This window comes from Heptranchias perlo, unplaced genomic scaffold, assembly GCF_035084215.1.
Source record: "Heptranchias perlo isolate sHepPer1 unplaced genomic scaffold, sHepPer1.hap1 HAP1_SCAFFOLD_64, whole genome shotgun sequence".
Taxonomy (NCBI): Eukaryota; Metazoa; Chordata; class Chondrichthyes; order Hexanchiformes; family Hexanchidae; genus Heptranchias; species Heptranchias perlo.
Genome location: NW_027139666.1, coordinates 2,727,978 through 2,753,565, shown reverse-complemented (window position 1 = coordinate 2,753,565; position 25,588 = coordinate 2,727,978). Strand labels below are relative to the sequence as shown.

The window sequence follows — 25,588 nt, the reverse complement described above, 5'->3', positions numbered from 1 at the left end:
TGTTGGGGAAGAGGTGAGAGAAGGGATGCTAATTAATTAAAGTTTATTGTGTTTCCAGATCAGAGTTTGTATTGTTTTATCCACTGTCGGACAAGCGGACTGCACGCACCGAAAGCTGAAACCGAGACAGGCTCACATCCAGACCCCTGGACAAAACCTACCTGGAGACTGCAGTGGCTCAACAAGGATCAAAGCAGTACAGAGTGAGCTCAGAGAGGATAATGGAAACACAGCAGGAAAAGAAGCATTTCAGCAGCCCCGACTCCACGGAGGACAGCAACAAACTCGAAAGTCGCTATCAGTTTTGCGGGCACACTTTGAGAATCACTAGGGTCTCCAGCAATAAATTAGTGGTACCATCAATAATCTGGGAAGCTGTAAGTCCAATGTTTGGAGTAAATGCTTGGTTCTGATAGAGAGAAACCAAACTCAGAGATTCTTCCTTCCACGACAGCAACCGCCAACACCCCCACCCCCGCCATGTTGAGGAAGCCCGACTTGATGAATTGGTTTTGCAGACGAACATGCATAAGAACATCGGAATTGCTAGAAGAAAGATTATTGTTCGCCGTCTCCTTTCCTGGTAGTCACATGACACAGTGAGAACCGAGTTGTAGACAAATAATAGCAATCAAACCGAATGAATTAGTCTCCAACAGACCCAGACATGAGGCGAGGAAAACCCTCCAGTGGTGGAGAGCTTTGGGAACCATTGGTCCAAAGTCACCTGTTCCTCCCAAACCTGCTCCACTCACCACATGTCATGTCTCCAATTAATCATCCGCCTGCCCACTCACTTACCCTGTCGAGAACCCTGAGCAGACTCTTTGGATCCTCGTCACAGTTTACTTTCCCACGTATCTTTGTATCGTCAGCAAACTTGGATACATTACACTCGGTCCTCTCATCTAATTCATTAATATAGAGTGTAAAAAGCTGAGGCCCAAGCAGGGATCCTTGCGGCACCGCACTAGTTACAGCCTGCCAACCTGAATATGACCCGTTTATCACGACTCTCTGTTTTCTGTCCGTTAACCAATCCTCTATCTATGCTAATATATAACCCCCAACCGCATGAACCCCTTTTTACTCTTTTACTCTATCAAAACCGTTCGTGAATATGAACACATCTTTTCAATCTCATCTTAAACTTCTATGTTCTAATAGAACAACCCCAGCTTCTCCAGTCTCCCCACTTAACTGAAGTTCCGCACCCCTGGTACCATTCTATCCAATCTACACTGCACTGTCCCTAAAGACTTGACATTCTTCCTAACGTGGTGCCCAGGATTAGACACAATACTCCTGCTGCGGCCTCACCAATGATTTATAAAGGTTTAGCGTCACTTCCTTCCTTTTGTATTCTGTGCCTATTTTATAAATCAATGGTCCCGTATGCTTTTTTAACAGCCTTCCCAACTTGTCTTGCCACCTTCAAATATTTGTGTTAGTACAACCCGAGTTCGTTCTGTTCCTGTACCCCCTTCAAAATGGTAACATTTTGTTTATATTGTCTCTTCTTATTATTCCGATCAAAATGTATCATTTCACAGTCAGTTCTCTGCGTTAAATTTCATCTTCCATTTGTCTGCCCATTTCCCTTGTGTGTCTGGTCTCCTGAAGTCTGTTCTTAGCCTCCACATTGTTTACTACATTTCCGAGTTTCGTGTCATCTGCAAACTTTGAAATTATACCCTCTATACACAAGTCCAGTTCATTAATGCATATCAAAAAGATCAATGGTGTAAATACCGACCCCTGGAGAATACATCCAGCCTGAGAAATAACCGTTCACAACTACTCTCTGCTTTCTGTCTCTTTGCCAATTTCATATCCACGCTGCCCCTGTCCTGTTAATCCCATGGGCATCAATGTTGCTAACTCATCTGCAACGTGGTACTTTGAAAATTCATGTCAACAAACACAACTGCACGAAAACCATCAACCCTATTAGTTACTTCATCAAATAACTCAATCAAGTTTATCAAACACGATTTGCCTTTAAGAAATCCGTGCTGACCGTTATTTATTAAAACATGTTTTTCCAAGTGACAATTAATTTTGTCCAAGATTATTGTCTCCAAAAGTTTCCCCACCACCGACGTTAGGCTGACTGGCCTGTAGTTACCAGGTTTATCCTTCTCCCCTTTTTTGAACAGGAGAATAACATTTGCAACCAGTCAGTCCTCTGGCACCATCCCCATATCCAAGGAGGATTGAAAGATTGTGGCTATAATCTTTGCTATTTCCACCCTTACTACCCACAACAACCTAGGATGCAACCCACCTGGACCGCGTGGCTTTTCTACTTTGAGTCCTGCCAACCTTTTTAGTGCATCCTCTACTATCTCTTCCTTTGCTGGGACATTGGCAGCATCCTCTTTTTTTGTGAATGTAGATGCAAAGTTTTCATTTCGTACCCAAGCCGCGACTCCACAATGAGTTCGTTCTTTTGTCGCTAATTGGCCCCACCCTTCCTTTGACTGTCCTTTTGGTAATTGTCTGTTTATAAAAGACTTTACTGTTCCCTTTTATGTTATCTGCCACTATTTTCTCGTACACTCTCTTCGCCCGTATTATTTCCTTTTTCAGTTCTCCTCTGTACTTTATGTATTCTGCTTCATTTTCTAATGTATTATGGTCCTGACATTGGTCATAAGCCTCCTTTCTCTGTTTCGTTTTACTCTCTATATTTTCAATTATCCAGTGAGCTCCAGCACTGGATGCCCTTCCTAACTCCCTCATAGGAATGTGTTTCGTTTGCGCCCGAACTAGCTTCTCCTTGAAGGCCTCGCATTGCTTATTTACTGTTTTTACAGCCAGTCTTTGTTTGCATTCAACATGGGCCGGATCCCTTTTCAACTCACTGGAATTACCCCTCAGCATCTTCACCTTTGATTGATCCCTGTCTCTTTCCATAACTACTCTACACCTAATATATACTATCCATGGCACCATGTTCTCTCTTCATACCATCCATGGCACCATTAAATTGTTTTTACCCTCCAGGCCATATTTACCGGGTATTCCTCCTCCCTGACACAATGTAATGGGTATATAACCTTCTTGTATCATGCCTTGGGTTTATACGTTCCAATTCACCATACCCTGGGTTTATGCCGTCGTTATCGTCATGTACTCGGTTTATACCCTAGCTGGCACAAAGTACTGAATGATGTATCCTCCATGCAATCGATATGGGGTTAATACTCCACCAGCACCATGTATTATGTTTAAACCCTCCTTGATCCCCTGCACTGGGAATCCACCATCCTTGACACTCTACACTGGGGATCCACCATCCCTGATCCCCTACACTGGGTATCCACCATCCTTGATCACCTACACTGGGTATCCATCATCCTTGATGCCCTACACTGGGTATCCACCATCCTTTACACCCTACACTGGGTATCCACCATCCTTGACACCCTACACTGGGTATCCACCATCCTTGACACCCGAAACTGGTTATCCACGATACTTGATCCCCTACACTGGGTATCCTCCATCCTTGACACCCTACACTGGGTATCCACCATCCTTGACACCCTACACTGGGTATCCACCATCCTTGACACCCTACACTGGGTATCCACCATCCTTGACACCCTATACTGGTTATCCACGATACTTGACACCCTACACTGGGTATCCACCATCCTTGACACCCTATACTGGTTATCCACGATACTTGATCCCCTACACTGGGTATCCTCCATCCTTGATCCCCTGCACTTGGTATCCACCATCCCTGATCCCCTGCATTGGGTATCCACCATCCTTGACACCCTACAATGGGTATCCACCATCCCTGATCCCCTACGCTGGGTATCCATCATCCTTGATCCCCTACACTGGGTATCCACCATCCTTTACACCCTACATTGGGTATCCACCATCCTTGACACCCTACACTGGGTATCCACCATCCTTGGTACCCGACACTGGGTATCCACCATCCTTGATACCCTACACTGTGTATCCACTATCCTTGGCATCTTGTGCGGTATATACACGATTGTTAGCACCGTGCACGAGGTATTTTTTTTATTTCTTCATGGGATGTGGGCGTCGCTGACCAGGCCAGTACTTATTGCCCATCCCCAATTGCCCTTGAGTATACACAATCCTTAGCACCATGCGCGGTGTATCCACCATCTTTGACAACATTCCCGGTGTTTCCACCATCATTGACACCATGCGCGTGGTATGCGCTATTCTTGACACCAAATATTGAGTTTATAACCATCACAACACGATGTTCAGATTTTTATATCTTCCTTGGAATTAAGTACTAGATTTATATATTCCTTGGAATTACTTACTGGCTTGCACCCTCCCTTGCGCCCTCCCTTGCTGCCTCCCTTGCACCTTCCCTTGCACCTTCGCTTGCACTGATCCCTGCACCCTCCCATGCTCGCACCCTTGCACCTTCCCTTGCACCTTCCCTTGCACTGATCCCTGCACCCTCCCATGCTCGCACCCTTGCATCCACGCTTGCTCTCTCCCTTGCACCCTCCCTTGCACTCACCCTTGCTACCTCCCTTGCACCTTCCCTTGCACTGATCCCTTCACTCTCCCATGCTCCCACCCTTGTATCCACGCTTGCTCTCTCCCTTGCACCCTACCTTGTTCACTATCTTGCACCTTCCCTTGCACCTATCCTTGCACCCTCCCTTGCTCCGACACATGCTCCCTCCCTTGCACCCTCCCTTGCAACCTGCCTTGTAGTGTGAACTTGGATACAGAAAGTTGCAGCTGAACGAATTCTAACGTTAATACCATATTTTGTTTCAGGGCCTCGTTCTCTGCCGGTTCTTTGAGAAAGAGAAAATCAGTTTTTCTGGGAAGAAGATGATTGAATTGGGGTCGGGCACTGGGATCGTGGGGATTCTTGCAATCCTGCTGGGTGAGTTAAACTTTCCAAGCGATAGCACTTTGCATGTGTGAGGGAGCGCGATGAACTGTAATGGAATAGGACGGCTAGAGAATGAGAAGGACCATGACAAAGACTGGTCATTGGGGTGATTAAGCCCCCAGTAATATGCATGTTTTGTGAACGCTGCAGTCTGATCTTCTTTTGAGGTCCTTACTGTTAGGAACATAGGAACAGGAGTAGGCCATTCAGCCACTCGTGCCTGCTCCGCCATTTGATGAGATCATGGCTGATCTGTGATCTAACTCCATATACCTGCCTTTGGCCCATATCCCTTAATACCTTTGGTTGCCAAAAAGCTATCTATCTCAGATTTAAATTTAGCAATTGAGCTAGTATCAATTGCCGTTTGCGGAAGGGAGTTCCAAACTTCTACAACCCTTTGTGTGTAGAAATGTTTTCTAATCTCGCTCCTGAAAGGTCTGGCTCTAATTTTTACACTGCGCCCCCTACTCCTAAAACCCCCAACCAGCGGAAATAGTTTCTCTCTATCCACCCTATCTGTTCCCCTCAATATCTTATATACTTCGATCAGATTACCCCTTAACCTTCGAAACTCGAGAGAATACTACCCCAATTTGTGTAATCTCTCCTCGTAACTTAAACTTTGAAGTCCGGGTATCATTCTAGTAAACCTACGCTGCACTCCCACCAAGGCCAATATGTCCTTCCGAAGGTGCGGTGCCCAGAACTGCTCACAGAACTCCAGGTGCGGCCTAACCAGGGTTGACAGTTCTTCACCTCCAGTTTTGTTCTGTTTGATAGAGAATGCTTTCAAAGCACAGGACCCTTACCTCAGGTAATAAGAATGATGCCTCAGAAAAGTCGCAGCTTTCTGGACTCAGCCGCTCCACCTGCCATTATGGAGAAAGTCCCTCCTCCCATCAGAGAGCGGGATCTCAATTGAACTGCTGTTGATCTGTGAAAATCGAGTAAACGTAAAATTCCAGAAAATGAAAAAGTGACACATTTGATCACATTTCTCCTTGAGCTGATGAGCTGAGAACTAGATACCTATCAGAAATGGCCTGGTTATATTCAATGTAATATTTGCTCAACATCCTGAACATCTGGACTCTGATCATATATTAAACGGGGAAGCTGTAGCTTTTGATCATGTTTTTGAGTCCTTGTGAGCTCCAGTCACGTTTCCAGCACCCAACTGATGGCCAAATTATATTCCATAAAACAGTAAGCATGCTTTAGAATAAAATAATGAAGCAGTCCGTGCCCGCATACAGCACAACCTGGACAATATGCAGGTTTGGCTGTTATGTAGCAAGTAACATTCGCGCCAGACAAGAGCCAGGCAATAACCATCTCCAACAAGACAGAATCTAACCAATTCCCATTTACATCAAACGACATTACCATCGCCGAATCCCCCACCATCATCATCCTGGGGGTCACCATTGACCAGAAACTTAACTGGACCAGTCACATAAATAGTGTGGCTGCAAGAGCAGGTCGGAGGCCGTGTATTCTGCGGCATTGCCTGAGGAATTACTGAAGGAAATAAACATTATGTCCTTATCATTATCATAATCGAACAGCCCCACTTGTGACCTTGTGATGGAGGGAAGGTCATTAATGTAGCAGCTGAAGATAGTTGGGGCTTGGTCACTGCCCAGCGATGTCCTCGGGCTGAGATGATTGGCCTCCAACAAACACTCTCATGTACCTTTGCACCAGGTATGACTCCAGCCACTTGAGAGTTTCCCCACTGATTACAATTGACGGCAGTTTTACGAGGGCTCCTTCGTGCCACACTCGGACAAATGCTGCCTTGATGTCAAGGGCAGTCAGTCTCACCTCACCTCTGGAATTCAGGATTCTTTTCCATGTTTGGACCAAGGCTGTCATGAGGTCTGGAGCCGAGTGGTCCTGGCGGAACCCAAACTGAGCATCGGTGAGCAGGTTATTGGTTAGTTCGTGCCGCTTGATAGCACTGTCGACATCTTCCATCACTTTGGCGATGATTGAGAGTAGGCTGATGGAGCGGTAATTGGCCGGATTGGATTTGTCCCGCTTTTTGTGGACAGTTCATACCTGGGCAATTTTCCACTTTTTAGTCGGATAGATGACAGTTCCGACTGGAACAGCTCAGGTCGGCCACCGCTTATTTTGGAGCACAGGTCTTCAACACGACAGCCGGGAGCCTTTGCCATGTCCATCAACTCAGACATTTATTGTTATCACGTGGAGTGAATGTAATTGGCTGAAGACTGGTATCTGTGAGGATGGGGACCTCAGGAAGAGGCTGAGAATGATCATCCACTTGGCACTTCTGACTGGAGATTGTTGCAAGCGCATCAAACTTTTTTTTGCATTCAGGGAATCAAGGGATATGGGAATCGGGCGGGAAAGTGGAGTGGAGTTCGAAGAGCAGCCGTGATCTTATCGAATGAGGGAGCAGGCTCGAGGGGCCGTATGGCCTACTCCTGCACCTATTTCTTATGTCCTTATGTTCCCATGTGCTGGACTGCGCTCTTGTTGAGGATGAGAATCTTCACCGAGCCTCCTTCTCCTGTTAGTTGCTGAATTTGCGACCACCATTCGCGACTTGATGTGACCGGATTTCAGAGCTTTAACCTGATTGTTTGGTTTGGGGATTGCTGTACTCTGTGCACAGCATGGTGCTCCCTCTGTTTATAATGCATGGTGCTCTCACTGTTTATAATGCATGGTGCTCTCACTGTTTATAATGCATGGTGCTCCCACTTTTAATAATGCCTGGTGCTCTCACTCTTTATAGTGCGTGGTGCTCTCACTGTTTATAATGCATGGTGCTCTAGCTGTTTATAATGCATGCTGCTCTCGCTGTTTATAATGCATGCTCCTCTCGCTGTGTAGAAATCATGGTGCTCTCACTGTTCATAATGTATGGTGCTCTAACTGTTTATAATGCATGGTAATCCTTTGCTGCAGCTTCACCAAGTTGGCAGCTGATTTTCAAATACGCTCGGTGCCGCTCCAGGCATGCTCTTCTACATTCCTCATTGAAACAGATTTGGTCACCCAGCTTGATGGTGATGGAGAAGTGAGGGATATGTCGGGCCCTGCGGTAACAAGATTGTTGTGGCATTCCATTATGCTGCTGCTTAGGGCCCATGGTGCCTCATGAGTGCCCGGTTTTGAGCTGCGAGATTTGTTATTAATCTATCCCACTCAGCAGGGCGGAGGTGCCACACGACACGATGGAGGGTTTCCTCGGAGTGAGGACAGTTTTGATTCTTTGACGATGTCAGACCGTTGCTTTACTAGTTTGTGAGTCAGCTCTCCCGACTTTGACAACAGTCCCCGATTGATAGCGAGGAGGAACTTGCAAGGTCAACTGGACTGGGTGTGCCTTTTTGTTTCCAATTTCGATGCCAAGGTCGCAGCTTTATACATATTTTGATACCGCGGCGTGGCTCACAAGGCCACACGAGAGCGCAGTGATGCACCAACCACATTGGTGTTGGACTGGAGTCACACACAAACGAGATTGGTTAAGGACGGCAGGTTTCCTTCACTGAAGGACATTAGTGAACCTATTGGGTTTTTGCGATAATCGGATAATTTTATGGTCACTTTGGGGCGGATATTGACTTCGACCGGCAGTTTGAAACGTGTGATAGCTAAAAATAAAAATCGGGAGGAATGTTCAACAGGCGACAAACTCGTTGTCACCGGTTTTACGCTATGGCAGAAAGTCAATATCGCCCATTTCACGTTGACATTTTTGAATTGAAATCAAATTTTCGTGGTTGGATTTGAACTCAAGTTGCTGGATTTTTAGTTCACAGTTTTGGATTACTAAATCCAGTGAAATAACCGCTGTGCTGATGGAGTCGCTGAGCAATGCTGTGACACTTCACAAGTTCATCATTACATTTAACAGCCTTTGCTGTGTTAATCTGCTTTGCCCCGAATCCCTTTTGCCCACATTTACCATTTACAGGTTGGTGTCATAGGGAAGCAATAAGTGAAGATACGTCATTGCTCTTTAACATTCTTCTGGCAGGTGGAGATGTGACCTTGACAGACAAACCAGAAGTTCTGAATCAAATAGAACTAAACGTGGCCAACAATGTCCCCTCTTCAATTATCCAGCGGTCAAAAGTATCTGCTCTCTCGTGGGGTATAAACCATTATCAATTTCCAACAGACTACGACATCATCCTGGGATCCGATATCGTCTACAAGAAACGTGAATACCACTTACTGCTAAAGACCCTACAACATCTGAGCAACCAAAACACTATAATTTACATCTGCTCGAAGATGCGTGAGTTCATGGGAGCCATGAATTTTCACGAGAAGCTCATTCCACAGCATTTTAACTCCGAAATTGTTCACAGTGTCCCAGAAAATGAAATCAACCTGTACAAAGTGACCAAAAAAGTTCCTGGCGCTTATTAAGGAGGAAATTCCAGAGAATAGGGTGGAGGCAGTTAAACGTCTCATAATGGGAAGACGCGAGGGGGAGAAGGACACAACAGGCAAGAGTAAGAGGACTGGATGATGTAGGAGGAGGTTGCAGAGATAGAGGGATTGGGATTCCCATTTACTCTAACACCATAACCCTGACACCCTTACTGAAACCCTAAACCTAAACCTGAAACCCTAACCCTAATCCTGACGTTATAGTCCGAGCCAATCCCTCACCCGAGCCCAAGTCGGAGGCCTGACCAAAACGCGAATCCTATTAATGCCACTGTTATCTGACTGGAGTAATATTGGCAGGGAGGGTTAGAGTTTAGGGTTAGGAACCCTCTTTCGAGTCAGCTTCACCCTGTATCTAACTTCAGTCTAGCACTGCAGAACACATCACAGGAACTACACTTTTCCCCTCCTGAAGTGTTGCTCTCCCACTACATTCACGTTTGTGTGATGATTGCATCAACGGAAGCTCGTTTAAATTGACCCAGTTGAAGACTGCCGTAATGTTGTGCAGTAGAGAGTATATTACGAGATCAATACTTCGGCCCTCCCTCCCTCACAGCTTAGTGGGATACTCGGACTGCAGCCGTTCAAGAAGAAGGCTCACCACCACTTTCTCAAGGGCAACAAGGGAGGGGCAACAGATTCTGGCCTTGTCAGCGACGCCCACACCATGAGAATGAATATATAAAAAAAGAAAACTTGTGAAGTTCTCTGGTTCGAATTATTCCCTTTGCCGCATTTTGCAGTGAACGTCAATATATAAAGAACCAACACATTTACAAAAAGATTCATTAATGGGGACTTAGCTCAGTTTTAGCAGGGTACGAGCGAGACACACGTAACTGACATAGTTCCCAACCCCGAAACGATTTTAACCCTGGTGCGGGAGGGTATCTGTCACACTGTGACACCTGGTCCTCCTTTTGTTTGGAGGCAGTATTGTACAGCTGGAGGCAGTACAGCGAGATACAGGATAGTGCAGCTGCAGGCAATACAGGTAGGCACAGGCTAGTACAGCTGGAGGCAGAACAGCGAGATACAGTATCGTACAGCTGGAGGCAGTACAGCTGGGCACAGAATAGTACAGCTGGAGGCAGTACAGCTAGGTACAGGATAGTACATCTGGAGGCAGAACAGCTAGATACAGGATAGTACAGCTGGAGGCAATACAGCTGGGTATAGGATAGTGCAGCTGGGGGCAGTACAGCTAGGCATAGAATAGTACAGCTGGAGACAGTACGGCTTGGTACAGGATAGTACATCTGGGGGAAGTGCAGTTAGGTACAGGATAGTACAGCTGGAGACAGATAGTACAAAAGGAAGGAAGATATCCTCATCCTTTATAAATCATTGGTTGGGCCTTAGCTTGAATACTGTGTTCAATTCGGGGCACGGAACCTCAGAAAGGGTGTCAAGGCCTCAGAGAGGTTGGAGAAGAGGGTAACTAGAATTGTCCCAGGAATGAGGGAGTCTCGTTATGTGGAGAAACTGGAGAAGCTGGGATTGTTCTCCTCAGAACTGACTTGGTCGACTGGAGATTTGTTCGAAGTGTTCAAGATCATGAATGGTTTTGATTGCGTCAATAAGGAGAAATTGCTTCCAGTGGTAGACGGGTCGGTCATCAGAGGACAAAGATTTAAGGTGATCGGCAAAAGAGCCAGAGTCGAAATGAGGAAACATTTTTTATGCAGCGAGTTGTAACGATCTGGAATGCACTTTCTGTAAATGTGGTGGGTGCATATTCAATATTAACTTTTTAAAGGGAATTAGATAAATACTTGAGGAAAAAAAATTACAAGGCTATATGGGAAGAGCAGGGGAATTGGACTAATTTGATAGCTCTTTCAAAAAGCCGAACAGGCAAGTTGGGCAAATAGTTTCCTCCTGTGCTGTACCTACTATGATACTGCGATACGATGTGAAAGAGTCAGCAGGAATCTCAGTTCAGTGGCCAGACATCTAAAGCTGTGGCAGGTACACGCACAATGAAATAATATTTCATAACAGTGATAACCAATAAATACTTTGAAATCTCAGTTCAACTGAACCATGTCATTGGGGAGAAAGAACAATGCACTGACTCGTTGTAATACTGAAACCGTGAGCTGTCTCGGTATGAATCACTGAAAACATATTCATAGAATCATAGAATCATAGAAGTTACAACATGGAAACAGGCACTTCGGCCCAACATGTCCATGTAGCCCAGTTTATACCACTAAGCTAGTCCCAATTGCCTGCACTTTGCCCATATCCCTCGATACCCATCTTACCCATGTAACTGTCCAAATTCTTTATAAAAGACAAAATTGTACCCGCCTCTACTGCTGGCTCTGGCAACTCGTTCCAGACACCCACCACCCTTTGAGTGAAAAAATTGCCCCTCTGGAAACTTTTGTATCTCTCCCCTCTCACCTTAAATCTATGCTCCCTCGTTATAGACTCCCCTACCTTTGGGAAAATATTTTAACTATCTACCTTATCTATGCCCCTCATTATTTTATAGAGTTCGATAAGATCACCCCGAAACCTCCTACTCTCCAGGGAAAAAAGTCCCAGTCTATCTAACCTCTCCCTATAATTCAAACCATCAAGTCCCGGTAGCATCCTAGTAAATATTTTATGCACTCTTTCTAGTTTAATAATATCCTTTCTATAATAGGGTGACCAGAACTGTGCACAGTATTCCAAATGTGGCCTTACTAATGTCTTGTACAACTTGAACAAGACATCCCAACTCCTGTATTCAATGTTATGACCAATGAAACCAAGCATGCCGAATGCCTTCTTCAACACCCTATCCACCTGTGACTCCACTTTCAAGGAGCTATGAACCTGTACTCCTAGATCTATTTGTTATATAACTCTCCCCAACGCTCCACCATTAACGGAGTAGGTCCTGGCCCGATTCGATCTACCAAAATGCATCACCTCACAATTATCTAAATTAAACTCCATCTGCCATTCATCGGCCCACTGGCCCAATTTATCAAGATCCCTTTGCAATCCTAGATAACCTTCTTCACTGTCCACAATGCCACCAATCTTGGTGTCATCTGCAAACTTATGCCTCCTAAATTCTCATCCAAATCATTAATATAAATAACAAATAACAGCGGACCCAGCACCGATCCCTGAGGCACACCGCTGGACACAGGCCTCCAGTTTGAAAAACAACCCTCTACAATATATTTCAGGACAGGTTAGTTCCACAACATGGTACATTTAAGAGCTCCTCGTGGTATGATGCCACGCCTTAGCCCAATCATCTGATTTGAGGGTATTTAGTACAGAGAATTAGCCAATAACATTCTCTGGGCTGGATACACATAGTTCATTGCATATATAATGCAGCTGCCACAAGACCAAAAGCGTAGCAAGTTTATACACCAGATAAACTGGTAGAACAGAACAGGCGGCTCTGTAAAAGATGATGGGAGAAGAAAATTGCAAAGTTCAGCAGCAAAGTTAAAACCGATTTACATCATTAACGGATGAGATAATTGCTTATCCGGAACACCAACGGATGCAAGAACAGGGTAGTTATTGCGTTTTATCCAAAACATTACTGGGTATTGGGTCAAGTTTATCAAGCCTCAATGGGGGATCATTTCGGGAACAGCGATCATGTTATCTTAATTGTAAACAATTTTACAACACCAAGTAATAGTCCAACGATTTTTATTTAAAATCTGCAAGCTTCCGAAAGCTTGTAGATTTCAAATAAAAATCGTTGGACTATAACTTGGTGTTGTAAAATTGTTTACAATTGTCAACCCCAGTCCATCAGCGCCATCTCCACATCATGATATCTTATGGTTTAGATTAGTTACGGAAAAGAACGGGGAGCAATCCAAAATAAAAATACTTAATTGGAGGTCGGCCAAATTCAGCGGGTTGAGAACGGATATGGCCCGTCTAAATTGGAATCAAACATCGGCAGGCAAAACTGTAATCGAACAATGGGGAGCCTTAAGGGAGGATATGGTTCGGGTATAGCCTAGGTTCATTCTCACGCAGGAAAAGGTAGGGCAACAAAAGTCAGAGCTCCCTGGATGAAGATAGAGATAGAGAATAAGATGAAGCAGCAAAAGGGGGTGTATGACAGATGTTTGGTTTATAACACATGTGAGAACTAGGCTGAATCTAGAAAGTAGAGAGGGGAAGTGAAAAAGGAAATGAAAGGTGTAAAGAGAGAGTATGAGAATAGACTGCGGCCAACATAAAAGGGAATCCAAAAGTCTTCCATTGGCAGATAAATAGTTAACCGGTCGGAAGAGGAGAGGTGGGGCCGATTAAAGACCAAAAAGAAGATCTATGCATGGAGGCAGAATGCATGGCTGAGATACTAAATGAGTACTTTGCATCTGCCTGTAACAAGGAAGGAGACACAACATAAGTCAGAGTAAAAGAGGAGGTCGTTGAGATACTGGATGGGCTAAAATTGATAAAGAGAAGGTACTCGAATGGCTGGCTGTGCTTAGAGTGGAAAAGACACCGGGTTCGGATGGAATGCTTCGTAGGTTGCTGAGGGAAGTAAGGGTGGAAATTGTAGAGTTACTGGCCATAATCTTCCAAACATCCGTAGATAAGGGGTGGTGCCTCAGGACTGGAGAGTTGGAAATGTTACACCCTTGTTCAAATAAGTTTTTGAGGATAAACCCGGCAACTACAGACCAGTCAGTTTAACCTCAGTGGTGGGAAAACTGTTAGCAATTAAATTCCGGGACAAAATTAATAGTCACTTGTACAAGCGCGGATTAAAAAAGAAAAGACAGCACGAATTTGTTAAAGGAAAACGGGCTAAACTATCTTCATTGAGTTTTTTGACGAGGTAACAGGGAGGGTCGATGAGGGTAATGATGTTGATGTTGTTTATATGGACTTTCAAAATGTGATTGATAAAGTGCCACAAAATAGGCTTAGCCGCAAAATTGAAGCCCATGGAATAAAAGGGGCAATGCCCGATATGAAATTGGCTAAATGACATGAAAAAGAGAATAGTGGTGAACGGTTGTTTTTTCGGACTAGTGGAAGGCATACAGTGGTGTTCCAGAGGGGTCGGTGCTAGGAACACTGCTTTTCATGGTATATATTAATGACTTGGACTTGCGTGTATAGGACACAATTTCAAACTTTGCAGATGAAACAAACCTTGGAAGTGTACTGAGCAGCAAGGAGGATAGTGATAGACTTTAAGAGGACACAATCAGGCTGTTTGAATGGGCGGATACATAGCAGATGAAATTTGATGAAGAGAAGTGCGAAATTATACTTTTTGGAAGGAAGAACGAGAAGGGGCAATATAAACTAAAGGGTACAATTCTAAAGGGGGTGCAGGAACAGAGAGATCTGGGGGTGTATGTGCACAACTCTTTGAAGGTGGCAGGACAGGTTGAGAAAGCGGTTAATAGAGCATATGTGATCTTGGGCTTGAAAAATAGAGGCACAGAGTACAAAAGTATGGAAGTTATGTTGAACTTTTATATAACGCTGATTAGGCCAAAACTGGAGCACTGTGTCCAACTCTGGGCACCAGAATTTAGGACGGATGCGAAGGCCTCAGAGAGGGTGCAGAAAAGATTTACTGGAATGGTTTCAGGGATGAGGGACTTTAGTTACGTGGATAGACTGGAAAAGCTGGGGTTGGTCTCCTTGGAGCAGAGAGGGCTGAGAGGAGATTTGATAGCGATGTTCAAAATCATTGAGGGGTGTAGACAGAGTAGATAGAGAGAAACTGTTTCCATTGGCAGAAGGGTGGAGAAACGAAGGACACAGATTTAAGGTGATTGGCAAAAGAACCAAAGGCGACAGGAGGAAAAACTTTTTTTACGCAGCGAGTGTTAATCTTACGTAATGCGCTGCCAGAGAGGTTGGTGGAGGCAGATTAAATCGTGGCTTTCAAAAGGGAATTGCGCAAATACTTGAAGGGAAAAAATGCAGGGCTACGGGGAAAACGGCGGGGGAGTGGGACTCGCTGGATTGCTCTTGAAGAGAACCGCCACGGACTCGTTGGGCCGAATGACCTCGTTCTGTGTTTTAAACATTCTATGATTCTATGATTCGAAGGTCCTTTTGGACTCGCCTTACCTTTACACAAAGACAGGAAAGACTTTCTTTAACTCAGAAAAATCTAATGCTCCGCATAATATACAATTCAATGGAAGAGAGCATGTACCGTTTCAATGGCTCCCAACCCCAGCTCGTCCAGATGTTTTCAGTGAAACGATCTTTAAACATAAACCCACACTTGGGTCATTTCCTGCATCCGTCTTAAGTGAAATGAGACTCAATGATCTCGACGCCTGACGTTTCCCTCCGACGAAGTTTAAAGACTGAAACATCCTTGCTGGCCTCTGCTACAATGTGCCTGAGCATTCTAATCCCTTCCAACTGTCGGCTTCGTGATTGATGAGCGGACCGTTCGATAAACGGGCACCTGAAACAGGAAGGATGGTTGTCTTCCATCAGTGCTTCCAATTACTTTTGGAGATAACTCTCATATCTCCACCCCCTCGAACTCTCTATCTCGGATGATAACAAATAACCATTAATAGGTTAAAGCCGAGCCTTTGAGAGGCAAAGTGTTGAAACAAATTGTCACAAAGCTGTGACATTCAATATCTGCCGCTGTCTGCAGACAAGGTCTTAAATTCTTAACACTGCTGGATCTCCTCATGCATCTAATTTTTTCCAACAAACGTTGCTCCTTAACTCTCTGAGGCCACTTTTATGTCAAAGAACTACTCTCGGTAATCCTGCACCATCAACACACAATCGGTTCCGAAAACCATGGTCACCTGTTCTGAAAGAAGAAAACAGAAAATCCACTGTTGCTGTTTTTGAGATCCCAAGGGGTTTATTGCATAACGTGCATTTGTCAATTCCTGATTTCCTTCCAAGAACGTGGGGAAATAGCCACTCAAATGAAGAAACTCAAAAATATAATAATGCCTGATATATGTTTACATTCTGCAATAGAAAAGTTTTTTGCTTCGTGAATATTTACACAGAGTTAATATCATACTAGGAAACAAATCTAAATCAGCTGCCTGAGGAAGGGATTAACTTCTCGGCAGTGAAGAACAAGAAGGTGGACCCAGATATCATCAGACTCACGAAGCTTGCGTCACGCTGCTTTCACATCAAATTAAAAATGTTTCTGAATGAAAAAGAAACAAACTCAATTTTATCCCCCCCCCAAAAAAAAATAGTCTTTGTGCCGTGAAGCAAGAATAACTTGCACAAATATCCTAATGCTATTAAATCGTGGAAAATAAATATCAGCTTCTTTTCGACTTCCAATTTTCAAAACATGAGCTGTGAAAGAACTGAAATGTTTTTACCAAACTTTTGCTTCTTTTGGAATTGAAAATCTGTTAAAACAAGCAGAAATCATTAATAACATCAATATTATCTTTAAACACATTCCTGTCAAGGAAGACAGCATTTTAGTTCATACATCTCATATAAAGAAAAGTAGGTTGTGTCTGCACTTGTGCCTAATAATTTCACTCAACCTTATCCACCTCAAATCATTAAGTCCTTGACATTTGTGAGAAATTCAAAAATGCCAATTTCATTTATCTGATAATCTCATGTCTGGAACAAAAAACTCTCATCGAATTTACAATAATCAAAATTTCACCGTAGGCAAAATAAAAGTCTGGTTGTCACAATGTAATAAATTAGTTTACCTCAATAGCTCCAATTTAATTCAGCAATATCTTCAACTTAACTTAAATCGGAACAGATAAAATTATCAAAATAGCACGTGCTCACAAAAACATAAAACATTATTTCATCTTTCTTTTTGATGTTTCTTCAGGCCCCTTTCCAATTGAGAGTAAAAAGTACTGAATACAACTGAAGAAAAAGTTACCCTTCACAGCTAAACAAAATCTTTGTAACATTCTTGCACGACAGGCTGAAAAAGAGTGTGTCGCCACAGCAAGTGGCACCAAAACATTCACACGGGCTTTTAAAGTAACAGACCGCTGCAAACAAAATAACTTTCGTAGCTTGTAACTAGAAAAGGGATTTGATCTTCCCCACTCTCTTTCTTCATTATATGATAAATTAATTTCCCCTTTTTCTCCCAAACCAATATTCGCTACTTAACCCCATTCTGTACTGATTCAAAGTCTCAACCTCACAGTTTGTGCCCTGACCCAAACCTGTTAACTCCTGGACAATTCTTAACATACTTCGCTGCCCTCCACGGCGCTCAGATTCTTTTCAAAAAGCTCCCCTGATTGTCTCCATTGTTACTGTTGTATTGGAGGGAAAGCTCTTGCTCCCGCTGAAACAGTTTTCCTACCTTAATGGACTGGGTTCAGCACCTTGTCCATCCGAGGCACTTAGTTTCACTCAATCCATATGATCGCAGGTCAAGGTCTGACGCCGCAGTCGCCAGTTTATAAGTTTGATTCAGACTCGACACCAATTGGTTGGGATTAATCCTTTATCGAATATAAGCAAGTATCAACACACAATGTTTCGGGCAATATTATTACAAAGAAGGACACGATAATAACCGTTCGTCTTGCTTTGGATAGAAACTGTAACCCTCGGGTGGCTGCTTATCCGTCTCTCTCTCTCTCTCACACACACACACACATCGTCCTGTGCTTTCATAAATACAAGTGTTAAACTAGAATTCTTTATATCGCTCATTTCATGCAATCTCTCCCTTATCTTTATTTCTTATTCATATTCCTTGACCTCTGTCAGAACTGCTCATGATATGTGCGGACCCAAGACTGCGATATTTCGACATGCCCAAGGTCTACATATTCTCAATTTATTCTCAACGTCGCCTATTATATTCAGCAAAATGCTTGAACCCTGCAATGTAAACAGCTTCCATCATCACCTCGCTCAGTCTGACCTTCTGTATTCTGGATAAGTTTTAACTCACCCATTTCATGATCCTCAGCGACTATCCTCCGATTCCCATCGATCTTATGTTTATAAGCGGGTGCTCCCCACCATCACAGAAGCGAGTCTTCAGCCAATTCGATTCACTCCAGGTGACATCAAGAAAGGGCTGAGTGAAATGGATGCAGCAAAGACTATGCGCCCGGCAACATTCCGACTGTAGTGCTGAAGAATTGTGCTCCAGAAGTAGCCGCGCCTCTAGACAAACTGTTCAAGAACAGCTACAATATTGGTATCAACCTGACAATGTGAAAAATTGCAGAGGTATGTCCTGTCCACAAAAAGCAGGATAAATCCAATCCTGCCAATTAATGCCCCATCAGTCTAATCTCAATCATCAGCAAAGTGATGGAAGGTGCCGTCGACAGTGCTGTCAAGCGGCATTTACTCACCAATAACCTGCACACCGATGCTCAGTTTGGGTTCTGCCAGGAGCACTCGGCTCCAGACCTGATTACAGGCGTGGTCCAAACATGGGCAAAAGAGCTTAATTCCAGAGGTGAGGTGAGAGTGACGGCCCTTGACATCAAGGCAGCATTTGACCGAGTGTGGCACCGAGAAGCACGAGTAAAATGGAAGTCAATGCGAATCACGGGTAAAACTCTCCAGTGGCTGGAGTCGTACATAGCACGAAGGAAGAAGGCAGTGGTTGTTGGAGGCCAATCATCTCAGCCCCAGGACATTGCTGCAGGAGTTCCCCAGGTCAGTGTCCTCGGCCGAACCATCTTCAGCTGCTTCATCAATGACCCTCCCTCCAGCATAAAGTCAGAAATGGGGATGTTTGCTGATGATTCCACAGTGTTCAGTTCCATTCACAACCCATAAGATAATGAAGACAACATGCAGGCTTGGGCTGATAAGTGACAAGTAACATTCGCGCCAAACAAGTGCCAGCAATGACCATCTCCAACAAGAAAGAGAGTCCAACCACCTCTCCTTAACATTCAACGGCATTAGCATCGCCGAATACCCCACCATCAACATACTGGGGGGTCACCATTGACGAGAAACTTAACTGGACCAGCCACATAAATACTGTGGCGACAAGACCAGGTCAGAGGCTGGGTATTCTGCGGCGAGTGACTCACGTCCTGACTCCCCAAAGCCTTTCCACCATCTACAAGGCACAAGTCAGGAGTGTGATGGAATACTTTCCACTTGCCGGGATGAATGCAGCTCCAACAATACTCAAGATGCTCGACACCATTCAGGACAAAGCAGCCTGCATGACTGGCATCCCATCCACCACCCTAAAAATTCACTCCCTTCACCACCAGCACACCGTGGCTGCAGAGTGCACCATCCACAAGATACACTGCAGGAACTCGCCAAGGCTTCTTCGACAGCACCTCCCAAACCCGCGACCTCTCCCACCAAGAAGGACAAGGGGAGCAGACACAAGGGAACAACACCACCTGCACGTTCCCGTACAAGTCACACACCATCCCGACTTGGAAATACAACACCGTTCCTTCATCATCACTGGGTCAAAATCCTGGAACTCCCTTTCTAACAGCACTGTGGGAGAACCTTCACCACACAGACTGCAGCGGTTCAAGTAGGCGGCTCAACGCCACCTTCTCAAGGGCAATAAGGGATGGGCAATAAATGTTGGCCTTGCCAGCGACGCCAACATCCCATGAACAAATTAAAAATGACCTCTTTATTCCCACTCTTTGTTTCCTGTTAGAAAGCCAATCCATTATCCATGCGAATATGTTACCTCCTACCTCAGTCGCGGAACATTTGGATAAACATAATTTAATAGGACAAAGCCAGCATAGCTTTACGAAGGGGAAGTCATGTCTGACAAATTTGCTTGAGTTCTTTGAGGACATAACGTACAGGGTGTATAAAGGGGAACCAGTGGACGTAGTGTATTTAGACTTCCAGAAGGCATTCCACAAGGTGCCACATAAAAGATTATTGCTCAAGATAAAGAATCACTGGATTGGGGGTAATATTCTGGCATGGTTGGAGGATTGGTTATCTGACAGGAAGCAGAGAGTTGGGATAAGTGGTCATTCTCGGACTGGCAACCAGTAGCCAGTGGTGTTCCGCAGGGGTCGGTTCTGAATCCCCAACTCTTTACAATTTATATTAACGATTTGGAGGAGGGGACCGAGTGTAACATATCAAAGTTTGCAGATGATACAAAGATGGGAGGGAAAGTGGAGAGTGAGGATGACATAAAAAACGTACAGGGGGATATAGACAGGCTGAGTGAGTGGGCGGAGATTTGGCTGATGCAATACAATATTGGAAAATGTGCGGTTATGCACTTTGGCAGAAAAAATCAGAGAGCAAGTTATTATCTTAATGGCGAGAAACCGGAAAGTACTGCAGTACAAAGGGATCTGGGGGTTCTCGTGCAGGAAAATCAAAAGGTTAGTTTGCAGGTGCAGCAGGTGATCAAGAAGGCCCAACGGATTGTTGGCTTTTGTTGCTAGGGGGATAGAATATAAAAAACAGGGAGGTATTGCTGCAGTTATATCAGGTATTGGTGAGACCGCACCTGGAATACTGCATACAGTTTTGGTGTCCATACTTAAGCAAAGACATACTTGCTCTCGAGGTAGTACAAAGAAGGTTCACTCGGTTAATCCCGGGGATGAGGGGGCGGACATATGAGGAGAGGTTGAGTAGATTGGGACTCTACTCATTGGAGTTCAGAAAAATGAGAGGCGATCTTATTGAAACATATAAGATTGTAAAGGGGCTTGATCGGGTGGATGCGGTAAGGATGTTCCCAAGGATGGGTGAAACTAGAACTAGGGGGCATAATCTTAGAATAAGGGGCTGCTCTTTCAAAACTGAGATGAGGAGAAATTTCTTCACTCGGAGGGTAGTAGGTCTGTGGAATTTGCTGCCCCAGGAAGCTGTGGAAGCTACATCATTAAATAAATTTAAAGCAGAAATCGACAGTTTCCTAGACGTAAAGGGAATTAGGGGTTACGGAGAGCGGGCAGGAAATTGGACATTAATTTAAATTTGAGTTTAGGATCAGATCAGCCATCATCTTATTTAATGGCGGAGCAGGCTCGAGGGGCCGATTGGCCTACTCCTGCTCCTATTTCTTATTTTCTTATGTTCTTATGTTCTCCTACACCGTGAGCTCTTATTTTGTGCAGTAGCCTTTGATGTGGCACCTCGTCAAAAGCCTTCTTGAAATCCAATGGCACCACATCCACAGGATTCCCTTCACCAATTTGCTGGATACTTCCCCAAAGAACTCGAATAAATTAGTCAAACACGATTTCCCTTTCACAAAGCCGCGTTGACGCTGCCTGACTGCATGGAGATTTTTGAAGTGCCCTGCTATAACATCCAAATTGATAGATTCGAGCATGTTTCCTATGTCAAACGTTAAGCTAACCGGCCTATACTTTCCGGCTTTCTGTCCCCTCCTTTCTTGAATCGAGGATTTACATTTGCTATTTTCCAAACTGTTGGGACCCTTCCATAATCTATGGAATTTGGGAAAATTAATACCAATGCATCTATTACCTCTGCAGCCACTTCTTTTAAGACCCTCGGATGAAGTCCGTCAGGACTTGCGGACTTGTCAGCTTTTAGTTCCAATATTTTTTTCAAAACCCTTTCCTGCTGGTTGTAAATGTATTCAGTTCCTCCCTCCCTTTCACCTCTTGATTCACAATTATTTCAATATATAGCGAACAAATAGAGGAGAATTGCCCTGCTCTTCTTCGAAATATTGCCAAGCGATCTTTCACGTCCACCTGAGAGGACAGACGGGGCCTCATCTGAAGGACCGCTGCACCAGCAGAGCAGCAGACCCTCAGTGCTGCACTGAGAAAGAGACAGAGACAGAGGCACAGAGACAGAGAGATTGACAGGGAAACATAGAGGCATATCGTATCCGCTCTATCGCCAAGACCGACTACTACCACCTCCGTAACATCACCCGTCTCCGCCCCTGCATCAGCTTATCTGCTGCTGAAACCTTCATCCATGTCTTTGTCAAATCATGATTCCAAAATTGCAATGCTCTCCTGGTCGGCCTCGCTTCTTTCAGCCTCTATAAACTCCAGCTCATCCAAAAGACCTGCTGCCCGTAATTTGGCTTGCGCCAAGTCCCGTTCATCCATCACCCAGTCAAACAGCCTTTTTTCTCGACTATTTTTATCACTAATATAAAAAACTGTTCAAAGTAATTTTTAAAAACATTGTTTTTAACGCTCCTATGATTTTGCACCAGGATCTTTGCTCTCATCAGTGTTCAGGATATTAATCTTTCATTTCTGGAACCTCCGGGACAGTCCTAGAGGGCTGGGAATCCATCAATTAAATGAAAGAGGACAGAAATAGAGACTGAGAGAAACAGAGAGGGAGATAGAGAGAGAGACAGAGACAGTGATAGTGAGAGGGGCAATGAAACAGAGACAGAGCGACACAGAGACAGAGAGACATACAAATTCCGCTCCTTCATCAGGACCTCCTATTTCCACCTCTGTAACATTGAATCAACAGTTGTTGCATTGGATATTGTCATGTTTCATTGTAATATTCGGGTACTGGATGTAGTGAGTGTAACCATTTTTATCTGCAAAAGACCGTTTCTTGCTGTTAGTTTTCAGTTTTGGTACAATAATAAAGGAGCTGTCTCTACTGTACTGTATCCAGGCTGGAATTAAAGAACGAATATCTACCAATCATTGTACCCTGTTTGTTGAACTGTTCTAAATAAAGGAGATGCTTGCTTCTATTTGGAAGAAGCCGACCGTATTCTGCTTACTACAAGTATTCACAAGTATTTGTTAACAGAGAAGACTGGCACAGACGGTAACATTTAGCCAGTAAACCATCAGATACTCATTACAAACCAGGGATTAGGGACTTTAGCCAGTAAAACATCAGAAAATCATTACAAACCAGGAGGATCATAGCCTTCACCCAGTAAACGATCCGGGAATGAGCAAAGGCCAGGGATTAGTGCCTTCACCCAGTAAACTATCAGTGAATCAGGGCAGACCAGGGATCACGACCTTCACCCAGAAAACTATCAGGGAATCAGCACAGACCTGGGATCAGGGCCTTTCAAATTTCCAATAAAATTCATTTGCATCACTATAAACATATAATATTCAATAAACCAACGTAATCGGGCAGCGTAATAGAACGGAATCATTTTTAAACATTTTTTTCCATTAAAAAGTATTTTTTGATATATTTAATAGTGGTAACCTGGTTAAGTTTTATTAATACAGCGAAAAATAAGGTTGGTCACCAATAATAATTATTTAATTCGTGTTTACAGTCCTCCACCTGTGAGTAACCTGGTTTATAATCACTGAAAATGACGTTGAGTGATCGAGTCATAGAAGTTTACAACATGGAAACAGGCCCTTCGGCCCAAAATGTCCATGTCGCCCAGTTTATACCACTAAGCTAGTCCCAATTGCCTGCACTTGGCCCATATCCCTCAATACCCATCTTACCCATGTAACTGTCCAAATGCTTTTTAAAAGATAAAATTGTACCCGCCTCTACTACTGCCTCTGTCAGCTCGGTCCAGGCACTCACCACCCTTTGAGTGAAAAAATGGCCTCTCTGGACCCTTTTGTATCTCTGCCCTCTCACCTTAAATCTATGCCCCCTCGTTATAGACTCCCCTACCTTTGGGAAAAGATTTTGACTATCTACCTTATCTATGCCCCTCATTATTTTATAGACTTCTATAAGATCACCCCTTAACCTCCTACTCTCCAGGGATAAAAGTCCCAGTCTATCTAACCTCTCCCTATAAGTCAAACCACCAAGTCCCGGTCGCATCCTAGTGAATCTTTTCTGCAATCTTTCTAGTATAATAATATCCTTTCTATAATAGGGTGACCAGAACTGTACACAGTATTCCAAGTGTGGCCTTACTAATGTCTTGTACAACTTCAACAAGACATCCCAACTCCAATGTTGAAAAACTACATTGAACCATTTACTTGTTTCATTGATGTACACTGGTCAATTTCGTGGTAAATCAACATTTTTTGATGTGAAGAACATTTTAAAACGCGCCCACTAATGTCTGTGCGACTAAGAAAACGAGTAGAATTTGAGTAGCTTCCTGAACCGACGCGATCGGTGGAATCTGGCAATGGTGACCTGGGGATCTAGTCAGTTCTGTGGGCGGGACCTGATCCCGGATAATTGAACCTTCAACCTGCGTAAAAGATGGCTGAAACTATCAACGTAAGTGGTTTTGGTGTAACTCACTGACGTTTAAAATTCCCCCAATCTTTTGACCTGATTCGGACGATTCCGCCCGGATTGAACTGCTATTCCTGTTGTAAACAAATGCAAACACGACCCATATGCTTTACATTCTCCTTTTTAATCCACCCAAACAACACCTCTCTCCCAAACTATGTCTCCCTCTGTCTGTATCTGTTTAATACTCTCTATCCTTGATTCTCTGAGTTTCCTTCTCTCTCTCTGTCTCATTCTCCTTCTCTCTCTCATTCTCACTGCCTCATTGTCATTCTATCTCTGTTTCTCTCTCTCAGTATTTCTCATTCTCTTTCTCTCTATCATCCTCTCTCACTCACTCTCTCTCATCCTCTCCCTCTCTGTCTATCAGCCTCTTTCAATCTCTCTCTCTCTCTCTCTCTCTTCCATTCTATCCTCTTCTGACAAGGAATATTGAAGCAAAATTGTTAAGCTTTGGAGCGAACTGAATTGAATTTGATATTTCAATTCCATATTCATTTGTGGCACAGCTCAGCTCAATTCAACATCAATGTGTGTATCAGGGACAAGTGTCTCTTGACTGTACTGACTGTATGTGTGTGTGTCTCATTGTCACTGGTCCTATATTGTAAACAAGGGATCCCCCTCGCAGCCAATCTCCCCCTGTGTCTCCTGGTCCAATATCATTAGCCAGGCACGGCCCTAACAGCCCTAATCCCCCTCCCCCTGTGCCCCACGTGTCTCCTGGTCCAGTAACGTAACCCCGTAACCCAGGGACCAACCCACACAGCCTATTCCCCCGTCCCCCTGTGCCCGTGTGACTTGGGCTCTCCTGGTCCAATTACGTAACCCAGGGACCACTGACACAGTCTCTTTCACCCGCCCCTTGTGCCGCGTGTGTCTCAGACTCTCCTGATCCAATAACTTAACCAGTCGACCACACTCTCACAGTCTATCTCACCTCCCCCCTCCTTGTGCCCCATGTGACTCACGGTCTCCTGGTCCCATAACGTAAACTTGTTGTCTGTCTATCTATGTGTCTGTCTATCTCGGCCCCTCTGTTTCTCCATTTATGTA

At 44.3% G+C, this 25,588-nt stretch overlaps 1 protein-coding gene across 1 annotated transcript; it reads left to right on the top strand.

The window, feature by feature from the left end:
* The first annotated feature begins 221 nt into the window (after window positions 1-221).
* On the top strand, window positions 222-9,343 carry LOC137317979 (EEF1A lysine methyltransferase 3-like). The gene is made up of 3 exons (XM_067980968.1): window positions 222-377; window positions 4,801-4,912; window positions 8,946-9,343. The coding sequence occupies exons 1-3, from the start codon at window positions 222-224 to the stop codon at window positions 9,341-9,343; spliced, it is 666 nt and encodes a 221-aa protein (XP_067837069.1).
* The last annotated feature ends 16,245 nt before the right edge of the window (window positions 9,344-25,588 follow it).

What these genes read in the sequence shown, in the direction of transcription:
- LOC137317979 (XM_067980968.1), top strand. Translation starts at nt 222, where the DNA reads ATGGAAACACAGCAGGAAAAGAAGCATTTCAGCAGCCCCGACTCCACG. An exon ending in CATCAATAATCTGGGAAGCT is followed by an intron (nt 378 to 4,800) that starts GTAAGTCCAATG and finishes ATTTTGTTTCAG; the next exon opens with GGCCTCGTTCTCTGCCGGTT. An exon ending in GATTCTTGCAATCCTGCTGG is followed by an intron (nt 4,913 to 8,945) that starts GTGAGTTAAACT and finishes TTCTTCTGGCAG; the next exon opens with GTGGAGATGTGACCTTGACA.